At 40.6% G+C, this 23,998-nt stretch overlaps 1 protein-coding gene across 3 annotated transcripts in view; it reads right to left on the bottom strand.

Annotated features, from left to right (window-relative positions):
• The window catches only part of diaph2 (diaphanous-related formin 2), a 391,029-nt gene that overhangs the window by 256,829 nt on the left and 110,202 nt on the right, over window positions 1-23,998 (bottom strand). For all 3 annotated transcript variants that reach the window (XM_080465403.1, XM_080465404.1, XM_080465405.1), the window contains 6 exons: window positions 11,682-11,756; window positions 11,524-11,593; window positions 10,482-10,618; window positions 5,431-5,539; window positions 2,432-2,542; window positions 897-1,009 (listed from right to left, as the gene is read on the bottom strand). In XM_080465403.1, coding sequence (XP_080321529.1) covers window positions 897-1,009; window positions 2,432-2,542; window positions 5,431-5,539; window positions 10,482-10,618; window positions 11,524-11,593; window positions 11,682-11,756 — 615 coding nt within the window. The remainder of the gene's footprint in view (window positions 1-896; window positions 1,010-2,431; window positions 2,543-5,430; window positions 5,540-10,481; window positions 10,619-11,523; window positions 11,594-11,681; window positions 11,757-23,998) is intronic.

The following is a 23,998-nucleotide window of genomic DNA, read 5'->3' as shown; positions in this document are numbered from 1 at the left end:
GAACCTACTCAAGCACATCATTAATCTAGGTGCACTTTTCTTTTTTGTTATTTAACTCTCTCTCTCCATCTTGTCACACACATCCACACTTCCACGACCTCCTCCCCTCAGCTACATGTGTCAACAGGAACTGTCACTCAGCAGCAGCACTTTGTGCCTGTACAAGAACTGTGGGATTTGGTGGAAGAAAAAGGTTGTGGGAATGAACATCTGCATAACAATGTCACCAGTCTGGTTTGTCTGCTCACAATGTCAGCCATTCATACATAGCCTCGGAGAAGATTTGTGAATTATTAAAAGGTTCTTTTTCTGGGGTGCTTGAAGAAGTTTCCAACTTGGGATTAAATTACTCTACACCCTAATAACTTCTACTCAGAATGTCAAGAGTTCGGTGGACATTCGCAGAGGTCAAAACATACCTTTACAGAAACAAGAGCTGGCAATACCTGGACAGAATAAAACTCACCCAAATCACACCAAATACGGCATTTGAAATTATCATTATTGCCTGCATTGCATGATAAATAGTCAGACTATCTTGGACATGCCAATGTGATATCCTCCTCTTGAGCCTATAGTCCTCTTTAATCTAAAACTAACAGTCGAGAGACTAAAATGAAAGTGGAAAGGAGCTTGAGAGGGGGAAGTAAATAAAGAGAAGAGTTAGGGGGTCAGAGGTTAAGATGACAGGGTTATTTACCTGGTACACCTGGCTCGAAATGGAGTCATATATTGTGCTCTGACTCCTCTAATCCCTCTCTAATGAACAAAGCCACGAGGGGGCTTTAGCCGATGAAGCTCAACCAAACCCACAATATACACTCATCTCATCCCTCATTGCTAGTTATGCAGCCCTCTTCATCTGTATTCACATGTGAGGAGGACGAAAAGGATATTCCATCTCAGCGCGGATGTCATCTAGGCGGTGGGAGAGTTCAATCGAGTCCTCCTCCTTGTTCTCGTTGAATACCCTCAGCTGGATGTCGAGCTCCTCCGTCTCCTTTAGCTCCTACAAAGTGTTAGGTGTAGAGTAGATAGTTGGGAGAGTGTTATAACTTTACAAAAGGTCATCTTCCAGTGTAAATTATGATAAAGAGTACCTACAGGATGCAGTGTGTAACAATTTAGAGCCGTAGTCTTTGAGCTGGATAATAATTGTCACCCTGCTCTATATTACTGTTAGGTAGATCTATTTGAAAAATCTGTGGCTCCCGAATATTAGTATCCTTGTTCCAGCTGGACAGAAAACAGGGAACTGAGATGCCCTGAACCTTCTCACTAAGTATTCCAGACAGTCCCAATTCCTGCACACCTGTTCCAGCCACAAGGGGCTACTGGGGCTGCTCTTTACCTCTTCTCTATGAATCACCTGCAGCAGAGTTTACAGACGGAGACAGGGCCAAATGTAACCCAATTTCTGCAGGTATCAATCACCCTGCGCCGTTTTTTGGGTGCACCATCTGTCTTCAGCAAGAAACACTTGTTCGGAGGTGCACAATGGCACAGAAAAAAAAAGGGGGGGGGGGTGTAGAAGAGGAGAGCCAAATACATGCATCAAGGACTTTAAGAACAAAACAAATCATACTTTCTGTTTAGCAGAGTTCACAGTTTCTTTGCCAACAGCTACAGCGACTCCTGAGGATAACTCATAATTAGATGAAAGAGAGTCAGTTTGAGTGTCGGCATTAAAAGCGGTAAATGTGGCATTCATAAATGACTGTACACCGAGAGTCTTCCATATCAGGGGGCAGAATTGAAGATAATTAAAGTAATGACAGTAATAATCAACAAGAGCAGCTGGGATGACTTATTAACAACTGGCTCCGTGACATGTTCACCCCACTTGCGACAAATGAGAGCTTGAGTGATGAGTCGGAGCCTGTTTGCCTTCGGCTCATGTGAAGATGTGTAAGGTTGCCAATAATGACGCCTGTGAGATGAGGTGTTAGCACTCCATCACACTTGGCTCAAGCTTCCACGACTAGTAATTCAATTAAATACAATTATTCTTACTTGTATCAGTTGTGTGATGTGATTCCTTTGATTTGCTGAAACTTACTTAGTGTTTAATCATGGCTTTGATTGATATGTGCAAATCTAATTTTGACAACCTTAAAGCAGGCAAAGCCTGATGCACCTCTGTACCTGGAACTTTGGACCCCAAGTTGGGAACAGCTGTGAGAGAGTCTCAGCAGTAATTTGAACAAAACCTACCTCTGCTTGTGATAACAAAGACATCTTCATCCATCACCATGTTCTAAATTACCATATGTTTACTATACGGTCCAAGTTTAAATACCTGATTTACCTGATTTATCTGGCAGACTAAACAGGGTAAACATCTTGTACACATTTTCAAGACAAAATCAGCAAATCATGATTCGTGCATGGAAATAACACAACCATTGTCTCGGCGAGTCTGATTACTCACAGGAAGGATCTTCTTGAGGCCACATCTTAAAAATTCATTGCGTAGATGTATCCGGAAATCCAGGTCATCGGGGGAGGTGACCAGGGCATTGATCAGCTGCATGCAAGCGACCTGCAATGCATACACACGAAGATAAAGAAAAATAGAGAATCAACGAAAGGCATATAAAAAAGATGTAGCTATCAAAAATCATACAAATCATTTTAATATATATTGTGTGGAATATGTCACATTAATATCGGTTTTGGAGTCATTGTTTGCTCGTCCTCTGATGTCTCTCCTCAAGAGCCAAAGTTGAGAAAGATATTTCAGTAAGAAGAAGAGAAAGACAAAGGCAGACAGAGACCAGGCCACAAAAAAAAATAAAAAATAAAAGGCAAGAGCACAGTTCTCGTCTGTCTATAGACTAGATGTGCATTATTAATGGATTCACTGGTAAAGAAAAAGCTTTAATGTGTGTTTGTGTGTGTGCTGGGTGGGTGGGTTGATGTGGGAGTTGAAGAGGAAATCACTGATGAATTATAATGAGTAGTAAGGTGTTTCAGGGGAGTAGGCCGTGAAAAAGATAGTAGTCCTTGGACAGACAATCGATAGCAGGCTGAAGGATTCCCATGAACGATGTGAAATGCTGCCTCCTGAAACCTTGAACCTGGACTGGTATTGATACGAACCACAGTTATGCGGATTCTCTGTAGTGTCATGGGTCGGCCTTATTATTCTTTTTAGGGTTCAAAATTGTTGGCTGGCCTGATAGTCTTAAAAAAAAAATGCATGCGTGGATATATGTGGGTAAAGGAAATGTATCACGCAGCAGGAAGTTGTTAAATACAAATATTCAATAACCCTCAATTCTTCACCGAGTGAAAAACACAGTGGTAGCGACTCGAAGATTAAAGCATTCATTTTCCCTTTCTTTTACGAGAAGAATTCAAGCAGCATAGCGACAAATGCATGTGTATCCAGTTCCAGAGTGAAAATGCAGGAGAATTGTATGATGCACACGGTACAGCGGATAATCTCTTGGGAGAGCACAAGCTGGTTGCATTAAAAGATGCACCGCGACTCTGCCACCAGTGCCAGAAACATGGCAGGTTGCTTCGTGTTTGAAAAGAAGCTTGAGGGCCTCGAAATAAGATCTGTGCACTGAAACCTGACATTTTACTGTATCCACCAGAGGCCAGACACATAAAAGAAACTCCACCAAATCTTCACAGAACGTATGTGAGTGAAGAAAGCCACGGAGCTCATGAAAAATGCTTTCACTTCTCCTGCATACAGATTGATACTTATATCAAGCACCTCAGACATACCTCAGCTATGTATTGTGGAGCGGGAAGCAGTTTTTTTTTTTATTGTTTTTTCTTATTTTGGTGTGTGTGTGTGTGTGTGTGTGTGTGTGTGTGTGTGTGTGTGTGTGTGTGTGTGTGTGTGTGTGTGTGTGTGTGTGTGTGTGTGTGGTGGTGGGGGGACAATCTGTGTAGGGCTTAGAGAAAAGCTGTGATGGCACAGGGAGGGGCTCCAAACACCGTAATTAAAAGTGGCACAGCCGGGACATTTCTCAAGTTGAAATTCTGAGTTTCTCTTGTGCTCAGTAGACGAGTAAAGACTGAAGTAGGGTAAAAACACATTTTAATCACATTAGCAGAGTGTAGTTCTGTAGCCCATCACAGGTTTTGGATAAAAAGTCTATTAATTTCCCCGAACCCCCTGCATCAGCAAAGCATTTTAATTTACTTCACAATTAGTGGGGCTTCATTTCATTAATGGCAAAATTTAAAGGAAAAACAACAGCCTCCTAATAAAAGAATATCTACTTTCTCCTCTAGCACCCGCCTCATCAGTTTCCTTCATGACTTTTCCTTCATGACTTTTCAATCCCTGCAGCTAAACTAATTCCTTAAGTAATCCCCCGCTTTTGGCTTCGCGAAAAACACGTTTTAAGTGGTGGTGTTGTTACTGCTATTATGTAGTTTTCCTTCTGCTGGGGAAAACTAGTGAAAATGAGTAGAGGTGTAGCGCTTCAGTTGCCCTTTCACACGGATTCCTCCGAGACCTAACTTGACAGCAACATCAAAAAAAATAAAAAAAAGGCAGGAGAAAGTGTTTGTAAGATGTGAGGAAAAAATGAGTAAGGTGGTGAAAGTAAGAGAAAATGAGAGCTGGTAGGAAGGAAGACTCGAACCGTAGAGGAGCTCAAGACCATTTGTTGTGTGTGTGGAGGGGATCTGGCTGTCAATAAGGCAGGTGGCTTTGATTAAAGTGAAAGTCAATGGAGTGTATTCCCATATCCCTGCGATCACATCCCATCTGACACTCGGGGCTCTGAGCGGTTCACAAGTGGACGCAAAGACAGGAACGATTGAAAGCAGCTGAGAACAGCTGAGGCTCAGGAACGATAGAACCAGGGGTAACTTAAAAGTCAATTTTGGGACCTGCACGTTTTAAATGCGGTTAGTGCTGTTGACTTCGTGTCTGATTCCCGGGATCTTTCTGTGCGGCATGTTGACCTGACCCTGTGCATTCAATGTTTTTTTGTCTGGGAGCTTCAGTTTCCTCCTTCAATCTAACGAAATGTGGTTTAAGTCAGTTGGTGAATCTAAATTGCCTGAAGTTGTGAATGTGTTTGTGACTATGATGTTTTAGCTTTATGATGAAGATACTGTGAATTTCAGTCAATTAGAAGACCCTCAATTTGACGAAGACTATATAGAAGATGGTAATGGTGAGACAATGTGTCCACTGTAGTTCACTGTACAAGACACTAATTGTTTTTAGATTCTCTTGCAGTGTCAGTTTGCATCACCAAAGACGACTTTCTGCCAAGCGTATTACAGCATAATGGTATCCTCGTAAAATAGTCAAGATGATTAAGGTCACTTTCATTTATCAAAGTAAATAAAATGTAAAAAAAAAAAAAAAAAGTGTAGTGATGAATGTGATCTGAATATTACAAGTTTTGGAATTTCCATGTGTGTGTGTGTATGTGTCCAGTTATTCACCTGGAGTTGCTGGGCCTCGTGGTTCTCCAGTCCCTCCACAATTGGAGCAAATCTCTCTTTATTGTTCCGCTCTGCAGCGATTGTCATGGCAGCTAAAATCTTATCCAGGCTGGAAGAAAACCGAGAACAGGGGAGCAAGCAAACACAAAAGTCAACAAACACTTTTATCATCTCTCTGACAGGACATTTGCTCACAATTTTTTTGGCTCAAACACCATGTATCTCATCCTCCCACTTGTGTCGCTGCGGACATTTACTCACCCCCCCTTTGGTCACTGACAAATGCTACTGTTTCTTTGTATGCAATGCACTCCATTATTTCCGCAGTATCCAATTTTGATTTGATCTCGTTGTTACTAAGGTGATGCTTGAAAAGAACCTGGGCTTAACAGCAAATGTATGCAGTTGTCAAAGCAACTGTGTAAGTGAGTATTTAGCTGGGTGAGAAGGGGTGCAAATGAGTGGAGGGACAGCCAGACTAATGTTCACATACTTCTATTGTGAAGGTAGGCTTGATTGGAGCCCTTGTAAAGGCTCGAGGCACATAAGGTAAATGGAAGATTGGACAAATGTTGCCCCTAAATGGTGACACAATAAGATAATTCCCTGCAACACATAAAAACAGCAATAAAATTGAATCGATGTCTTATGAGTGGTAATGTGAACAGTAATTTACAATATGTGAACATGATAATTGGCAGCAGGTGGTCTCTGCACCCGCAAGGCCGAAGTCACTGTTCTCTTCATCAGTTCGGTGACAAAGCAGCTCCTCGATGCCCATCCGTCCTTCTCTTGTGGGGACGAAACAGCTCTTCACCTGGTCTACAAATTCTGTCTGCTTTTTGTTTATTCACTTCTTCCCCAGACTCATTCATTCAGTGAGGAAAATGTCAAGTTATCTATGAACAAGCATGTATGATCACATGTGCTCCATAAGGTACCTTCTATTAACCAAACAGTAGCTCTGTGTGTGTGTGTGTGTGTGTGTGTGTGTGTGTGTGTGTGTGTGTGTGTGTGTGTGTGTGTGTGTGTGTGTGTGTGTGTGTGTGTGTGTGTGTGTGTGTGTGTGGGCGCGCGCGCGCGACTGACACGGAGATAAATAGAAGGGCCGCACTGTGTGATAGAGGTTACAAAGTCACAGGCGAACACAGGGGGCTGCATACTGAGCAGCCTTAGAGCCGGTTCAGACGACACTTCAAAACAGGCAAGATAGATCTGCTTAACTTGTCGTGTTCCCTTTTGATTCTGTCAGCTGAAGTGGGTGTTGAACATGAGCCAGCGTCGTCACAACATTGGCTGGCGGGGAAGTTTCTGAGAGCAGGAAGTGACACCTCAGCTCCTTTGCCTGTCATTCCTCCAGGATGTGGACATTTTAATGCAAGCCTATGATCATGGCGAAGATCGGCATGTTTACTTCCACCTATTCCTGAATACTTTGAGTGACACGAGTAGGAGACACAAATTGAGGGCGGCTTTACCACCCCTTATCATCTAAATAGTAGTGTTTGCATGCAAAATGTATCTGTACGGTGAGGTGGTGTCTGAACAGAAGATACTGTTGGTCTAATGATTTATTACGACTATATGAAGGCATTCATGACATACAATTGGTAATGCATTTATTTTCAAAAGTAATGATATAATATTATATAAATCTGACTCCAGCAATGATCTACATTATAAAAATACTTTGAACAGATAGACGAGTATCAATTTATGAATTAAATGAGGAATATACGGATGGATGAGTGGTCATGCTTTTCATCACAGTTTTGTGTGTCTAACTCTGGTACTTACATAAATCTTGTTTAGGACTTTCACAAAAGAAATCTTGATCTCAACATCAAGTCTTGGTTTAAAAAAAAAGGCAGAAAAAAACCAACCTGTTAAGTGTGGCCAACTAATGAGGCTGCTATGGGACTAGTTTAGTGAGTTTTTAGCTCACGTGTTTGACCGAACAATAATCCCTTTCCACAGCAAACACAACATTCCAATAACTTCACTGTGATTAATAACAATAAAAGATAATGTCAGTATTTATTATAGATTTACCGGCCCTAGTGCCCAGGTATTGTACATCCAGGCACAGTTTAGTGGAATATTTAAACGGAACAAGGTCTTTGTTAATCGTATTAGCTTCACCTGCGCTTTTCCTGCTATGACGAATTGCAATGTCTACCGAGAAAAAGGTCTATTAGAGGAGAAGCGGCTCATGCAATTAGCCTAAACATTGTATCTAAAGATTTATTAGCATGGATTTATTATCCTAAATGAAAATGCTCGGCTCAATGTATTCAAATATTTTTGAGCAAAAAATATTGTAAAAAATCACTACAATTCTAAGGAAAAACAAATGCCTATATTTGGGTTTTTTGGGTTATTATTTGTTAATAAAAAAAAAGACTGTATAGTGAATATGCATATATATTCAGAAGTAGCAGCTAAATATGAATGTATGTAACCATTAAAACACCTGTCGCGCTCCGGTCCTGGAGGGTCGCAGCCCTCCTTGTTTCAACATGGCTGATTGCAATGAGTGGCTCATAATCAGACATTGTGCTGAACTCAGTGACGGCACCATCATGAGAATCAGTTGTGTTAAAGAAGGAAGACACAGAAAACATGCAGGGCTGCGGCCCTCCAGGATCTGAGTTTGACACCCCTGCATTAAAAGATACTAAAATTAGATAAAGAACCTCACAGAAAATAGCAATGTAGTTAAAACCCATCGACATTTTGCAAAACCATGCACAGTGAGGGTCAGAACGACAAGTGGGTGAGTCGACATGGATGGTAGGAGATATTAGAGACATTGCTGAACTCAGCTCCTCCAAAAAGAATTTGTGGGTTTGTTTGTTTCCAGCACTGCATACAGACTGACTTTGAAGTGCCATTGTTATTCTAGTCTGGCCCTGTGGGAAACAATAAAAAACACTCCCCTAAATCCAATTTATAAGCTGTCAGCCAGGTTGTGTCTGTGGCAAACTACACTGAGTAGTTCAACACATTAAACAGACTAAACTGTATCATCAGACCATGTGACCCACCAGAGACTTCTGCACTGTCTGCGGTCATCTGGAAATGTAGTTTAGCCTCACAGTGGGTAATCATATATGCACAGAGCGCTATCTCTGTAAGAGTACATGCTACCCACTGGGAGAAGATTGAAGCAATACTAATGTTACAGTGTTCTCCTTCCCTCTTGCTGTTTCAGAAACATTAGCGCTTGTAAACATAGCAGAGATGTACCATATGTCTTTCATTCTTATACGTCTTTCGTTTTTTTTATGAGCTGAAAACATTTTTGCACTGCTTCTATATCAACTTTGACTCCCTGAGAAAGATAAGAAAGAAAAAAAAAACCCTACTCTGCTCCTGTCTGAATACTGATAACAGCCAAAAGAACTGAAAGTTGAGATCAGTGGTTTCCAGCCCTGGGTCTGAGCCCCCCCCTTCGAGGAGCTCCACAGAAAACCTGGGCCCCACGAAAAACACAACAGGGCACTTTCTAGAAAACCTCTGGTTTCTTTTATATGTTAGCAAGAATGGGCCACCAGGGTTTGGCTTCACTGTAAAGTTTTGGCAAATCATATATCAGAGAGGGGATTCATTCCCTTTTCGTGAGGCGGGAGTAGACCGTGGGATTTTAGCTGTTTCAGACAAAAGAGAAGCTATTGTGGCATACATTTGAATGTGGCCTAAAATATCTGTCCATGGATGTCTGATGTCGCATCTGTGCCATAGTCAACAATTCCCAAAGAGATGAACACAGCTTCCTTTAATTATTAAGGAATTGTAAGTAGCTATCATTTACGTATTAGTAATGTTTTGCAGTCAAACTTTTGTACCAACGTGTGTCAAATCCATGTCAAAATCCTTGCAAATGTCTTTCATCTTCTAGTTTTTATCCAAATGGTGCAGTTACAAAGGTGCCATTTAGACAACAACGTTTCAAGTGAAAACATATCGTTCTTGTGTTTTCGTGACAGAAAAGTTTCACACTTAGCACACAGCTCACAGTTTAGCATTTTGAAAATGATGTCTGTTTACATGGAAACAGCAGAAACGCTGAAAACGAGGTACTTTTCATGTTGGTTGTTTTTGTAATGAAACCACACTGTGCGCGGAGAACAGTACACCATTAACATTAACAATGGCGAGTACACAGACATTTGTATGGACAGAGTTGGATTGCTATTAAGGTGACTCAACCATAAAACTACCAAATCCTGGGAGAATATGGACTGGCAGTCGTGATACTTTGGAGGAAACAGTGTCATTGTCCATCTAGTTAAGTGCTATTTACGACCACCGAGGTGCACATGCACAGGAGCAGTACTTCCTCTGTGTACACAGAGACGGAGTCTGAGCAACTTCATAAAGTTGCGTTTTCGCCGTTCCTGACAGTGAGAGTGTTTTCTGAAAAGTTCTACAAGGTTGTAAACATTGTCATGCAAACAGGCCCAAAGAGCACAGTAATGTGCAATGACAATAAAGACCTTATCTTATCTATCTTAGTAAGTAATAATCTTGTAAGACTGCTAAAAGCCTTTAGATAATGTATTTTGATACTGTCTGAGCCTTTAGAGACAATCTGAGGGGGTTAAAGGTGAATAAAAGCTGTAAATGACTAGTTGACATCATCTTTGTCCAAAGGATACCTTTAGCCATCTAGCATCGGAGATTATCATTGTTCTTTTGTGTGTGAACTTTATAGTTGAATGCCGTTTTGCAGTCTGTGCACAGGGAGATTATAAGGGAGAAAAAATATATATTTTTTTTACATTCTTGAATACCTCGTCTGATGCTTTCAACACCGTAAATTAAGTTTCATTCACATTCATTTCATTTGAAATTCAGCAATCCTGCAAATTACACCACAGCTCCCTATTTCATGTAGTGACCCTTAAACTGTGACAAATTCATTCTCTTCCTTCAGATGGCGTAGAGATGAGTGAGTGATTGAGCGTACAAAAGGCCATCCATACAAGTGCCTGTGATGTGGGAGAACGAGTGTGACAAATGATCGGGTTAATCTACATTCGACTTACATGTTTTCCTCTCCAATAATACAGAAGGCAGAGAGGATTTTGACGATCTCCGTCATCATGTTGGTCTGTTTGGGGTCGATCGCTCGTGCCAGCAGCAACAAGCTCCGCTCATCTCCCAGGATTCTTTGCAGTCCATACTGTGAGAAACAAGAGGGGCAGAAGCAAAATAAAGAAATGGTCCACTGGGCCTGAATTAATGAGAGCATTTGGGATCCATGAGGAACTTCCACCTCTGGTAAAAAATGGATTTTAGAAAAAAAAAAAAAAAGCTTTCATGTACGTAAGTTATAGTTAGCCTTAATTTTCTTTTAAGGAGGGACAACGAGGCCATGGGAGAAAATGGAGACGGTGATGAATTAATTCAATTCAGGACAGGACTACAGGGACAAATACTTATAGTCTCCCGTACGTTTTAGTCTTCCCACAAACTGAAGGAATGGGCCGAGATGACCACGTGTGGGGATTAAGTCTAGGAGAAGCAATATCAATAGTTCATCTATCCTTGAAGTGTGTGCCACTTTTGAGAAATGAGCCAGGCTCCCCCAAAAAAGGATAATTAAAAGATGTGAGCGTGTGGGCTTCAAAAGGTAAAATTAGCCTCGCTTTACTGTCCCATTATCTAAAGGCTTGTCAGAGTCCAGATTCAGACCAGGACAGGAATACAGCCAAGTAGAGTTTAAATATAGGAGGGATAAGAGGGGCTTTGTAATTCTTGTGTCATTTATTTGCACTTCTGCTGCTTCTACAGTTTCTCAATCTACTTCTACAAACTCATAGAGTTAGATTCATGTATGAATGCATCATGGACCCAAACCTGCTCAAGAAACAGGCAGATGTGCTAATTAAGTCCACTGCACGATGAACCATAAAAACGACAAATCTGAAACGTCATATTTAGTCATGTTTTAAAGTCTTTCCATGACTGCAGAGACAATCATATCAAACTCCAATCACTTTGATCAAAAACAAGTTTGAAGTCTCCATGATCACTAATTGCACAGTAACTAAACTGATGTCCTCTTCTTTATCAACACATACAAACCTTGTTGTTCATGAAAGCCTTTAAGCACTGGATAAGTTTGTGCTGGTTTCGTTTGTCGATATTCTCTTGCCTGAAAAGAAAAGGAACATTGGGAATTTGCTGATTTGAATCAAACTACATAATAAGACAGAGATGCAATGTCCAGCGAATGAACTCACTGTTTCTTGTCCAGGAGCTTCTCCAAAGCATCCAGTAGAAGGCCAAGGCCCTCATGGCCAAAGTTATTAACCCAACTGGAAAAGAAAAACCACAAACAGAGAAAAGCAAAAACATCAGATCACACAATATGCGGTCAAACACTTATTGCCCTGTTGCACTGTAAATCATGCCGATCGGCAGAAGGAGGCAAACACAAACAATATTGTATTAGTCTCAGAGGAAATCAGTCATTCAGACTAATTTCAGAGGTTTTACACTTAACTGGATAAATTGACTGTTGTGGTGCGTTTTAATTCCTTACAGGGATCGCTCCAAATAAAAAACACCCTGCCCTCTCCACGATGCCGAACACAACATGAATCTGTTTGAATTTAAACTGTATCCATTTACAAGCAAATGAACACCCATCCATCTTAACTAGAGCTCCCATCGCTAAGTAGTTTGTGTCCAGGCCCCCCCTGTGAGCTACGATGTTACTGTGCCAAAAGATTAAGCAATGCAAGAAAGATAACACTGTAATCGATAATGGATCGTGGGAGATAATTGGCTATAAACCACAGCGTATCAGGAGACAGCAAATGATCCAGTGCAGATGAGCCTGTTTGTCTCAGCCAGGAGAGACGGGAGCAGGGTGGGAGGGAGGGCCAGTGTGGTCACAGTCAGATTATGTCATTAGCATTACTTGTTTTCGGGCCCCCTGACTGTCAATAAAGCAAAATACATGGGGCAATTTCCTGACATTAACTGGGCATAAGTCAATGATTTATCCCGCCTTTTTGAAATAATATTGGTTTGAGTATTAAAACCATCTGTATTGACACAGCGAGTCGGGAGAGACCCTCAATTAGGGCAGTGATGCATTAGCCTGAGGCAACAAACAAAGCTAAGGTGAGATATTTCTTTGATATGTGACTAAATGACAACACAAAACAATCCCCAACCTTTTCACTACCCTACCCGCTCACGGACCATCACTCACAATTAACTGACACACACATAAGACCCCAATATTTATGTTATTAATGCTTACTGTGGTGCAAAATGAAGATATGTTTCCCTAATAAAAAAAATGGGAAAAAAACTAAACATCACAATGTTTCTAAATGTGCTTAGAAATGACTGTTTGCCAAAAGCTTTCTGGTTTGAGCATTTGCTTTCAGCATGTGCTTGCTGAAGGCCTTGAAGGAGAGAAAGGAACACACATTGCCTCAGTTTACAGCAGAAAAACAAAGCGGCTGTATTTGTGATGTAGAGGTGGCGGCAGTAAATGAAAGACTGGCACAACAAAGAGAAGAGGGAGGCGACACGGCCGAGGGAGCGCCATTCATTGAGTCCACAGTGTTTTGTTTATGCTCCTTAATAACACTGGTGATGTCAGTCTTTGGAGAGGAAGGAATGGGAAGATTTGTGAAGACAAATGTTGTTGACGACACTGTGTGACCTTGGTGTGGGCTTCCTAGATGCCAGGTAATGGGTGAAGTGAGGTGTGGGGTATGGAAAAGGAAATAGTTCACATAATCACTCCTTCATAAACATATGTCGGCCACATGGTGCTGCACGTAACTGTGCAACATTTAACATTTTTACCAATTTTATTATCTGCTATTATCCACTGCTGGTAAATCCATTGAAATTGACGTATGAAGAGCGTCTTTATTTCCACATACCGTCTTATCTATTAATTTACAAACAATGACTCGACTATTCACACGCGCTCTTTGTCAGGATTATTCCGTCCCCGCTGTGCTTTCAAGGGGTATGACAAAAGCAGCAAAATTCAGTTTGAGCCTAGCGCTGCGTTCCCCACTTGTTTTGTTTTCTTTGTTCCCTTTGATAGCTGCCGTTCTCTCTCTCCGCCGTCGTCACGGCAAAGCACAAATATTGGACTCTCTTAAACAAATAAATAAATCATCTTGTTTAACAAGGGACTCCTGCGGGGAGAAGAAACTTAACTTGACAATGAAAGAAGAAATAAAAACGTTGTGATAAGAATTTCCTTGTGATGATTCTCGTGATGTCCCCACAGTGTAGAAGGGAAGCTGGGAATAAATATAGGGGGAAACAAGCGGACATCTGTTGTGTTTGAGAACATATAAGCAGGACGAGCAGTCCAGAAGCCGTTCACTGACTGGAAGCCATTGCGGCCATCAGAGTCAGACAAAACCTCAATTTACAGTCTAAAAAATTGCAAATGCTTGCTTAAAAAATTGGCAAACTGACAATTCTCAAATCTTGCAATCCATTTCTTTTCTGTATTACAGTGCCCACTGACACATTTTTATAAGGCAATCAAATGCTTGATGTTTTCATGTGTCCACACGCCAGGATGAGTGTGCTTTGATTTCAAACGTATCTGAAATCATCGCACGGAGTTGAAAGAAAGAAACTCAGATAAATACCAATCCAAATCAAGCATGTACACTCTGGTGAAAGTGACATTGAGGAGAAAATAATCACAGTTCTGAATTAATCACAAAACAAGTCCCTGAGCTTTACAAATAAATAGCATGAGTGGAGAAACAGCACTAATTAAAAGAGAATAAAAATTAGAAATGTTGCAGCAGATGTTTGTGGAAAGTATCTGCTGTCTGCTCTGTGTTTGCCTTGGCTGTGTTATAGTTGGACTGAAGCAGAATAGACATAAAAACAGAGGAGGGAGCGGCATCGTCTGTGCAGTAAATTCTTTTTCATCAAAAATGTACGTCTTGCTGCAGGTTGCAACATAATGCAGTCCTCCTCAAGGTTTTTAAGGCACTAAATGTTTTCTGTCCTCCCCCCGCGCACCAGACTGTCGATCATTTTCTGTCCCCTCACGTATACCCTCAGGTCCTCTACAGCTTGCCTTCTAAATGTCCCCAAAGTTGCCAAATGAGAGATGGTACTTCTATTGTGTCTGTCCTGAGGCTATGAAAGCCCCCCTCTCTATGTTCATCAAAGAAACTGCCTCAATGGACAGCATACATAACAGCTACTAACACAAATAACAATACTAATACTGGTATTTGTCCAAAAAGTTGGAGTAATAACAAAGTTTCCTACTTATCTGTTCTACCTCTAAATCATGGAAAGTGTTCTTCATTGGAACATATGATATATTTATTAGAAATTAATAACATCAGAGGTGTTTGTTTTAATCCAATAATCATTCATGTTAAAGAAGGAAACCAACAAAACGTGTTTGGTCAAATAGAAGGCCCTTCATCTTCAAAGGAACAAGAGATCAGATCCTCTCCTTATCAGTCTCTTCCTGTAATGTGGGCATACATCCAAGGATTTCATTAACTTGGGGGGGAGAACTTGTTCATCTAATATTGATGGCTATAATCCTCTAGTTAAGTGCCACCAAATTGTGTTACTTTCTGCAATCATGTACATACCGCAGGCAAAATGAAAAATTCATGCTTCGGTCTTAGAGAAGCAATTTCTTATTTTATATTTTCTGTTATTTCTGCTGGCTTAACGCAATTATGTTGTAGCTACGTTAACTGCTGTAAAATGTATGCACTGAAGTTCATACATTTTATCCCACGAACCCCTGCTCAGAAAAAAAAAAAAAAGAAAAGTGTGTTTCAAGCCAACAACCTTTCAGCTTCATCAAAATTCTATTAAGTTGCAGCCTTTCATCAATACTGCTGTGAATTGGATAGAAAAACTCAACATGTCTTGCAGGGAGATGATCCTTTGTCTTCTTGTCAAATATAATCTGTTTCCCAAAAGACATTACTGACTTTTTGACACGTGCAGCCTGATTTAATGCAGTTATGCATGAGACAAAGTGAAAAAATAAAAAAATAAAAAATAAAAAAAAAGACTAACCCACCACACATCCATCCAATTTCAACCTGCTTATCTTGTTCATAGTGACATGGGTCTGGAGCTCATCCCAGCATGAATTTCATATGCAGAGGGATGCAGAGGAGACAGATCACCAGCTGATCACAAGGCAGACATAAAGACGGATTGAGAGGGAGAGATGTGAGATGTACACGTTGACTTATCATAATGTGGTTTGATTGCTTGAAATTCAAATTGTGACAATCAAAACACCATCAGCTCTTCAAATAATCATTCATATATATATATATATATACATATATATTCACTTAAATATGCAAAAGTTAAATGCCATATGTAAACTGCATGCTCTTTCTGTTGTCTTAAGCCTTCTACAACTACTATACAAAAATATCATTAAACTTTTCTTCCCGTCTTCCGCCTATTGAAGACCCACTGAGACTTCTAAACTGAAACACAGTCATATGTCTTGAACAGACAATAACCTTTGACCTGGATCATCCTCTCGACCGACACATTGTCCTGCTGCTTTGAGGACGCAGGTACAAAACTTTGAACTTTCAGTAGCTTTCTCTCGCTGCCAACAGATTCGTGAACAACTTGTAACCTTATTGCAATCAATACGCCCGTATGGCATTTTAACAATATCTTGGCAAAATAATGGTGGTGATTATTTTGTGAGGTATGTTACATGTGACAGACTGTATAAACAAATTTCCCTGATATTCATTTATTCAGAAAGGTGAAGGAGTATCCAGAGCGGTACTCATTTCTACTCAGCGTTCAATGTCCTGGTCAAGAGACTACAAGTGCTTAAATCATATATTGTATACACCGAAGATGAAATACCACAGCGAAGAGTGTGGAAGAGAACATATAAAGTGTGTGGTGAGCTCTATAAACCCTTGGCAAGGGAAATGTTAGATCATGATGGAAAGATTACTGCGCATCACCACCCACAGTAAGTGACTCGACAGCGACAGAAACAGAGAGAGGCACGCACTGTCTCACTATTTCTGTTTGACTGATCACTGCTCCCCATGTTTAGATGGCTTGTGTCGTCGCATTGATTTCAGTCTATAGGCTGGTTTTTATCATTTTATCATTTTATCAGGCCTAGGTGGAGAGCTTTGTTACTGAAAGCTCCGGTGCAAGTGCAATATCTTTCAGATTGTATTACAGTCCAAGCTGTACAACTGTCCCTCTGCGGGACTCCCAACCCCTTCAGTGCTACAGAATTCCAATTGTAGCCCGATGCACCATGCAACAAATAGGTCTGAACAATATTGCATGAAACCAGGCACCACTAGTGTTTTCTCAGTGATTTACCATGGCAAACATGGAGCTACATTACACTCTGATCAATTTAATGGCTATAATGCACAAGACATATCAGATAACAGCTATTTGATATAAAATATGAACTAGATTTTCTACATCATCAGGAGAGGAGCACAGTTTATAAAGAGCTATTATTGTCTTCCTTCTTTGATGAATGTTTTCTGTGTAACTTTTATTGTACTGATGGAAATCAACAGACACTAATTAAAACCACTAATTGAAGAATTGAGCCTTATCTTCCAAGAGTTATTAAAATATATCTGCTATATTTACATTTAGAAAAAAAGAAGCTCTGAGGTTGAATCGTGCTAAAAGCAGATAATTGAACAAAACAAAAGTAATTCTTAGACCAAGGCTCCAGCTGACAGTGTCATTGCAAAAGTTGGAACAACTCAAATACAAAACAGAGCATGCAATCTTATTTTCTTAGCCAACATTTTGACTGTAGAAGAAACAAAAACAAGAGCAAACGTTAAGCCAAGCCAGAGGTCCCCCGAGCCTTTAATTCTCCTCACACAACACAGTGGAAACCAAGAAAGAGCAAATTTGTTCTTCTTAGATCCTGCGTCTACACTAGTGGGACAAAAGATTGTGATGTTTGTAATACTTACAGGCTCAGATGTGCTCAAAGCTTCATGCAAACATCATCACAATAGTGTCCATAGAGTATCAACTAAGACACACAAGCACTGATCAAAACATTAAGACCACATCTGTCTTGTATGCTGCAGGCCCTTTGAGCTACGACCCGATGAGAGGAGGACGTGTGATGGTGCAACGTGCCGCCCAATATAAAGGCGGAGCAGATGGAGGAAACCTCAAACACCGCAGCAGGTTCATGGTTTGAATTTTTCAAGACAGAAGCTAAGCTGAAGAGCATTTAACGAGAGCTCATATCGCTGGTTTTCCTTTTAGGTCCCGTTTACACTTTTACTTTACACAAGTTATTATACAAGTTTTGTCCGTTTACGGTTTACAGTACTCAGAGCCACCGAAAATGCAACTTTTTGAAAACAGCTCCCAAGGTGAAACTCCGTCTCCTTGTCAACTGGAGAAAATGCAACTTTTCTGAAACGCTGCTGCTGCAAATGCGCACCACGGCACCAGTAAATTGTTCTTTCACACATGAACGAGTCGATGGACAATAACAACAATGGCGGGCTCCAGAGTGTCACTACTCTCAGTCCAGATTCTCCTGGGACTTGGTATTCTATAGTTGACAGTCACCGAAATAATAATCCAACATTGTCGTAGGTCCATACGAATGTCCATGTACTCGCTATTGTTAATGTTTATAGCGTTTTGTTCTCCGCGCTTGTGCTTCATTACAAAAACAACCAAGAGCTCCACCTAGTGGTCTAACATAAAAACTACATAGTTTTCAGCGTTTCTTCCATTTCTTTGTAAACAGATGTCGCTTTCAAAATGCTGCCGTGCAAACGCAGAACTCTTTCGGAACAAAAATGCAAAAAACGTGGATTTTTACTTGAAAAGTTGACATATAAACAAGGCCTTCGTTGTACTCAGGTGCCGAAACACTTTCTGTTGCTGTTGTCACGAGATTATAAACACCATCCTGTTGATTACTCAGCAAACATATTGGAACATTTATGAAGAGATCATCAAGTAGATAAATTGACTCTTGAATCACCTGAAACAACCACATGACATCTGGAAGATACATATTAATAAACATTTTAAACCCTTCACAAAGTATCCGAAGCTGTAACACACTAAAACTTGAAGTTGTGGTTGGATATGAGCTGAGCTGTCACTGCCAAGAAATTCACTGAGTGCCACATAATGAACACAGAGTGCTTCAAGCATTAAAGATACAAACAAAGTCAAAATCACTGACCTGTGGCGTCCCTCAGAGGGAACAAGAGGCAGCAGCTATGTTTCACATGTACCTGCCGCTAACATGCACTCTCTTCATTCATGCTGTCACTCGCCTTAGTTGTCCTGAAAATATCTCAGGCCGGTCTTTCTCTCCTGCCAGCTGGCATAGGTCCTAAATGAACTAAAGAACATGCAACATCCGTGTCCTTGACAGATTAACTGTTTGACAAAGTAATTTCTTTGCAAAATATTGTTATGACATTATTGGGGGAAAAAAATCCTCATTCAGTTACTTGTGAAGAACCATTCAGAGAACCAACTGGCGTGGTACTAATGTTTGACACTGGTTCTAAAGCAAGCAACACCGGATGAGGATAATACATCTGGCATCAGCACGACATAAAATTAGGTTTCTTTTGTAACCAAGCAAGCAGAGGAACAGAAAGAGTGCAGTGCTGAAAAAGAGTTGTTCTGCACTTCTAATGATATTTGAGTCTCAGCTTGACTCCAAAACCAAGCGCTACTAGAGACTGAGAATCTACTACATACATAAAGATGGAACTGAAGGTGCTCCAGTGAGTGCGCATGAAAAGAGTGTAAAGTAAGAGAAAGTGGAAGTCTCTATCAGGATTAAATCAACTATTAAGTGCAGACAGCTGACAGCACGCCGCACTCCTGAGATGCTTTGAAATGACCTCCCACTGAGTGCAAGACACTTGGTGAAATTGCTAATTATTCCCAGAACACCAAGGATTCCTCCATACGAATCTGTGCAGGAAGCAGACGGTAGACAAGACCGCTGCAGTGCAACAGGCACACTGCTGGACCAAATAAGGCATCTATTAATTCAACAACTGAATAGTTTTTGTTATCATATAAAACTGAAAACTGATCAGACACACTCCTTGATACCTTTACAAGGATAAGTTTCGTCTTTCAAAGAAATAGATGGGGGGTCCACCGGCAAGCACTCTCTTGAAAGGACCCGATTCTATTTGCAAAATCATAAAGCTGTTGTCATGGCCACCTTTTACCAAAGATGTATTTGCAAAGTGTCAGCGAATGCCTCCTTGAGCGTGAGCACCTGCATTTGCGATATTATTTGACGTCTGTGAAGCAGTAAAACTTGAGGACAGCTCGGAAGCTCTCCTAAATTCTGCCACTGACAATATGAGTTTTGTTGGTTAGGGAAGGTGATAAATGCTTTTTATTCCTGAGCATAAAAGCAGAGACACACATGCATCGCTTTGTGACTTTAAACAGATTGGAAAGATTTTTTGCTAAGATATGTGTCAGATATAAGCTCTGAGCACATAGATATGAAGGGTTACGACAAACATAAAAAAAAGAAAGAAATATTTCAAGATTTTTTAAATAATTGTTAGCAATATAATTAAACACATTCAAAACACTTTAACTTTGATGAAACCAAGGAAATAGCAATATTACAAAACATTACAAGGAACAATATTAAACATTTAAATGTCCTCTATAAGGGGTGGGTATTTCTACACTTGAACTAAATAATTGCAGTCTAAATTATTATGAAATTTGAAACAGATATTACTGAATTATGTATGCATCATTCTGGGGCTCTAACTGATATGGCTATCTCGGAGGTTAACAGATGGTGCAGTAAAATGAAAGAGGCATCACTCTTAAAATACACTCAGACACTGAGGACATTTATGTCTCCAAAATCATTTTCACTGCCTCTGAGGAAGAAGGGCAAACATCAACTCTAAAGTCAGCCACAAGGGTAAAAACTAGTTAACTTGCTCATTTCTAGCTGCTCATCACGTCTTTGGAAGACGGTCTCATAACAACTTTAACAGTCAAATAAAACTCTTTTAATGTTCTAAAACAAGAATGATAGCCCCTTCCTAAAAAAATTTAGAATTCCATTCTTGATATATATATATATATATATATATATATATATATATATATACACACACACATTTTTTTTTCTTTTTCTTTTTTATCAATCAAATCATTTCCCCCACCCCCAGTCTTGTTTTCATGACAAGTGGCTGAGGAATTTGAGTGTTTTATAATAACAATGAGAGTCTAGAAAGTCAAGACTTGTCGAGAAGTGCAAAGAAAATGACCACAGCAGGAGCCACCGAATCTAACTTTACTTGTTTGCCGTAGAAAACAGCCACAAGATGTCTTGTGTTTCTCACAGGTTCGGGTTTGGGCCTCTTGTGTTGAACCATCGCCCACCCTCACGTCGACCAGGATGATATTAAAACCTGACTCGAATGTGGGAACTAGGTAGTTTCTTTCTCCAGGAAGCTGAAAGTCGGCAGACTACCATATGCCCCATGTTAGGCTCGGATCCCCGATATGGCCCAGACTGGCCGGAGAGCGGTTAGTTCAGTGAGTAGTCAAAAGGAGATGTTGGGTGGGCCTCGTCTTTTTTATTTTCAAAAGTACAAAATACAAAAAGTGCAAGGCGCAAAAAGTACATTGGAGGACACAGGAGTGTGGCTCCTCCAGCAGCAGAACCAGAGGCACCTTAAATACAGCCCAGTCAATTGGATGAAACCATTAAAAGCTCCAGAGGTGATATCAAGAACATTAGCTTTGTTAAAATCCTTCCATACAAACCTATAACCATAGGTTAAATAAAAGAAAGCTCATATTAACAAATAAAACTCAAAACCAAACATCTAAATAATAAACTAAATCCTAAACCCTGATAAAACTAAATGCGACACCCCCAGCTTGCTCTTCCTCTTGGTTAAGCCCAGAACTTGAACGCTTTCCACTCAAACACATCAAAACTCTCACCCACACCTTAAAACATTCAGCACATGCGCATCAACACGCACAAGAATAAGATTCTCTCATATCACATAGTTGCACCAAGCTCAATTAATTGAAATGTTGCCTCCACAGATGGGCCGCCTGACTGGCAACGCCTCCTGACTCAACCTGCAGCAACAGCAAAAGCTTCCAATAGATACTTTTAAATGACAAGCATGTGCAATCTCTTTATATGTGCAAAATTTTGCATATCTGTTAAGTGCTGTGTGTTATAATGCTTTGGGAATAAAATAAATAAATATTAAAATTTATTTGAAGCTACATTTAAAAATTGACAGGGAGTTTGATTGAGCTTAGAAAAGCACTTTCCAGGATAACAAAGTGAAAACAGGGGATCAATTATGGATGACTCCCTGCGATATTTTCACATCAAAAATGGCTGAGTTGAAACAAGTATTAATACCTGTGAAGAATTCATGTCAGACAGAGCTTTCTCCTCGATGTCGACTGAGAGCCTCACAGAAGTATCATTCATCAGGGCAGTGTTAACTCAGAGCACTTGTACTGAGAGCCACGACTCACACTTCCTCCCCGTGCCAGACGGGATTTCAGACCTTTGCTGTCGAGAGCTTTTATGCGACCTGTCAAGACATTTAGATGTTCATATTTATTTCAACAGTCGAAAACAGCAGAGGGACAGATGGGTATGGTCTTTAGTGATGGTGTTAATTGGTTGTTGCACACACAGCAGACAGAAAAATCAAGGGAAAAAGAGAAAAGAAAATGAGAGTGCCAGGCACTACTTTTAACACTTGTATACCAAGGGAGTAGACTTTTGACACCTTATAATTAGGTTGGCTTTTACTTTGTGTTTGCCACACCCAGTGACAGTAATCACCATCAATAAGACAACATTATATCTTAAATGATCTTAAAAAAGGCTGTTTTGATGGTGTCAAGGGCCGGAATTCTCACTTTAATGCACAAATATCCAAACTTTAGTGTTGAGCTCATGTGCCTTCCTCTATGAACAGTCCGAAGATGATGTGAATTGGTGTTGTGCGGACCGTAAGTAATGCATCTAAACACTGACACAATTAGAAATTTGTCATAAAAACTTGTTTAACTGATTAAGGCCTTGTTCACGCAACGTTTTCAAGTGAAAATGGAAACCTAATGGTGTGTTTGAGTGTTTGTTCACACGACAACGACAATTCAGTGTCACTGGAAAAACTACTTTTTGAAAAAAATTCTATTTCATCGTTGCAAGGGGGGGAAATGCTACTTTTCTGAAAAGTTGTCACTGCATGTGTTGTGATGGCTTGGAAAGGGGGCATGGAAATCTTTCAGGAACAGCACAGGGAAGTTCATCATAAACAGAAGAGGGGGAGCTGAGAAGAAATAGTGGAGCTGCAGTGGGCTGGATGAAGGAGATGTTTGTGGAGTCCGGGTCTGTACAGAGGAACCCACAGCCGGACGCGAATACGTTCTATGAGGAGTACTTAACTCCCTTAACAAGCATAGGAGCTCAGACGCGTTTCCTCAACACTGCCAGGTGAGGCGGAGATTTTAAAAGCAGCGCCTCTCAGAATCAGTACGCTCAGTGCACCAGTAATGATTGCAGGGGGTGTGGACAGGCTGGCTGTCACAATGTGCACCACGGCTGTGATAAATAGTTCTTCTGCACATGTGCGAGTAGATGGACAATAACAACAATGGCGGCTTCCAGAGTGGTACTCCCATCTAGACCTGTCCACATACTGAAGTGTCCCTGAGCAAGACACTGAACCCCAAAATTGCTCCCAATGGGTTGACAGTGCTTTGCATGGCTGCAGTGACCATTGATGCATAAGTGTGTGTGAATGGGTGAATGTGGTTCATGATATAAAGCACTTTGGGACTGCTCATGCAGTTGAAAAGCACTTTTTAAGTCAAGTCCATTTCCCATTTAAGCGTCAAACTTTTCTAAAACAAAAACACAAAAGAGGTGTGTTTTCACTTAAAACATAGATGTGTGAGTGAGCCGGGGCTTGAAAGAATTCAATGAATCTGACTAAAAAGTCACTATCTACACACAGCTAGTGCAACTTTCTGTGTTGGTTCTTTGATTGATCGGCAACCCTAATCCAGCTGTGATCAGCTTCAGCTTCCAGTACCCACAAGTTGGATGGAGAGGTAAAGACGTTGGATAGCGATAGAGATCATTTGAAGGTTATCAGTAGTGTGCTGGCCATAGTACACATAGTAGACATATATTTTCAAATACATTTCTGGGTGATCATCAAACTGGGCATCAGAACAGAGAATCAACAAGACATTGTAACTTTATGTTAGCAGGCGTAGTAACTCCAGAGCTCGTAAAAAACCCATTACTACTGTTCCATGCAGCCCTCAGCACACAGCTACACACACTCAACTGAGAAAAGCTGGTGAGACTGATTCAGATGCGGAGACACCCCGTGTTGCTCAGCAGCAAGATCATCACAATAGCCCGCACCTCGAGTATACAGACACAGAGAGAAACTCCAGTGTCAGCAAATGTCTCCCGCCTCCATAAAAAGACCCCGCA

This window comes from Lipophrys pholis (genome assembly GCF_963383615.2).
Source record: "Lipophrys pholis genome assembly, chromosome: 6".
Classification (NCBI taxonomy): domain Eukaryota; kingdom Metazoa; phylum Chordata; class Actinopteri; order Blenniiformes; family Blenniidae; genus Lipophrys; species Lipophrys pholis.
Note: the sequence above shows the minus strand (reverse complement) of the source record. Positions and strands in the feature narration are given on the sequence as shown.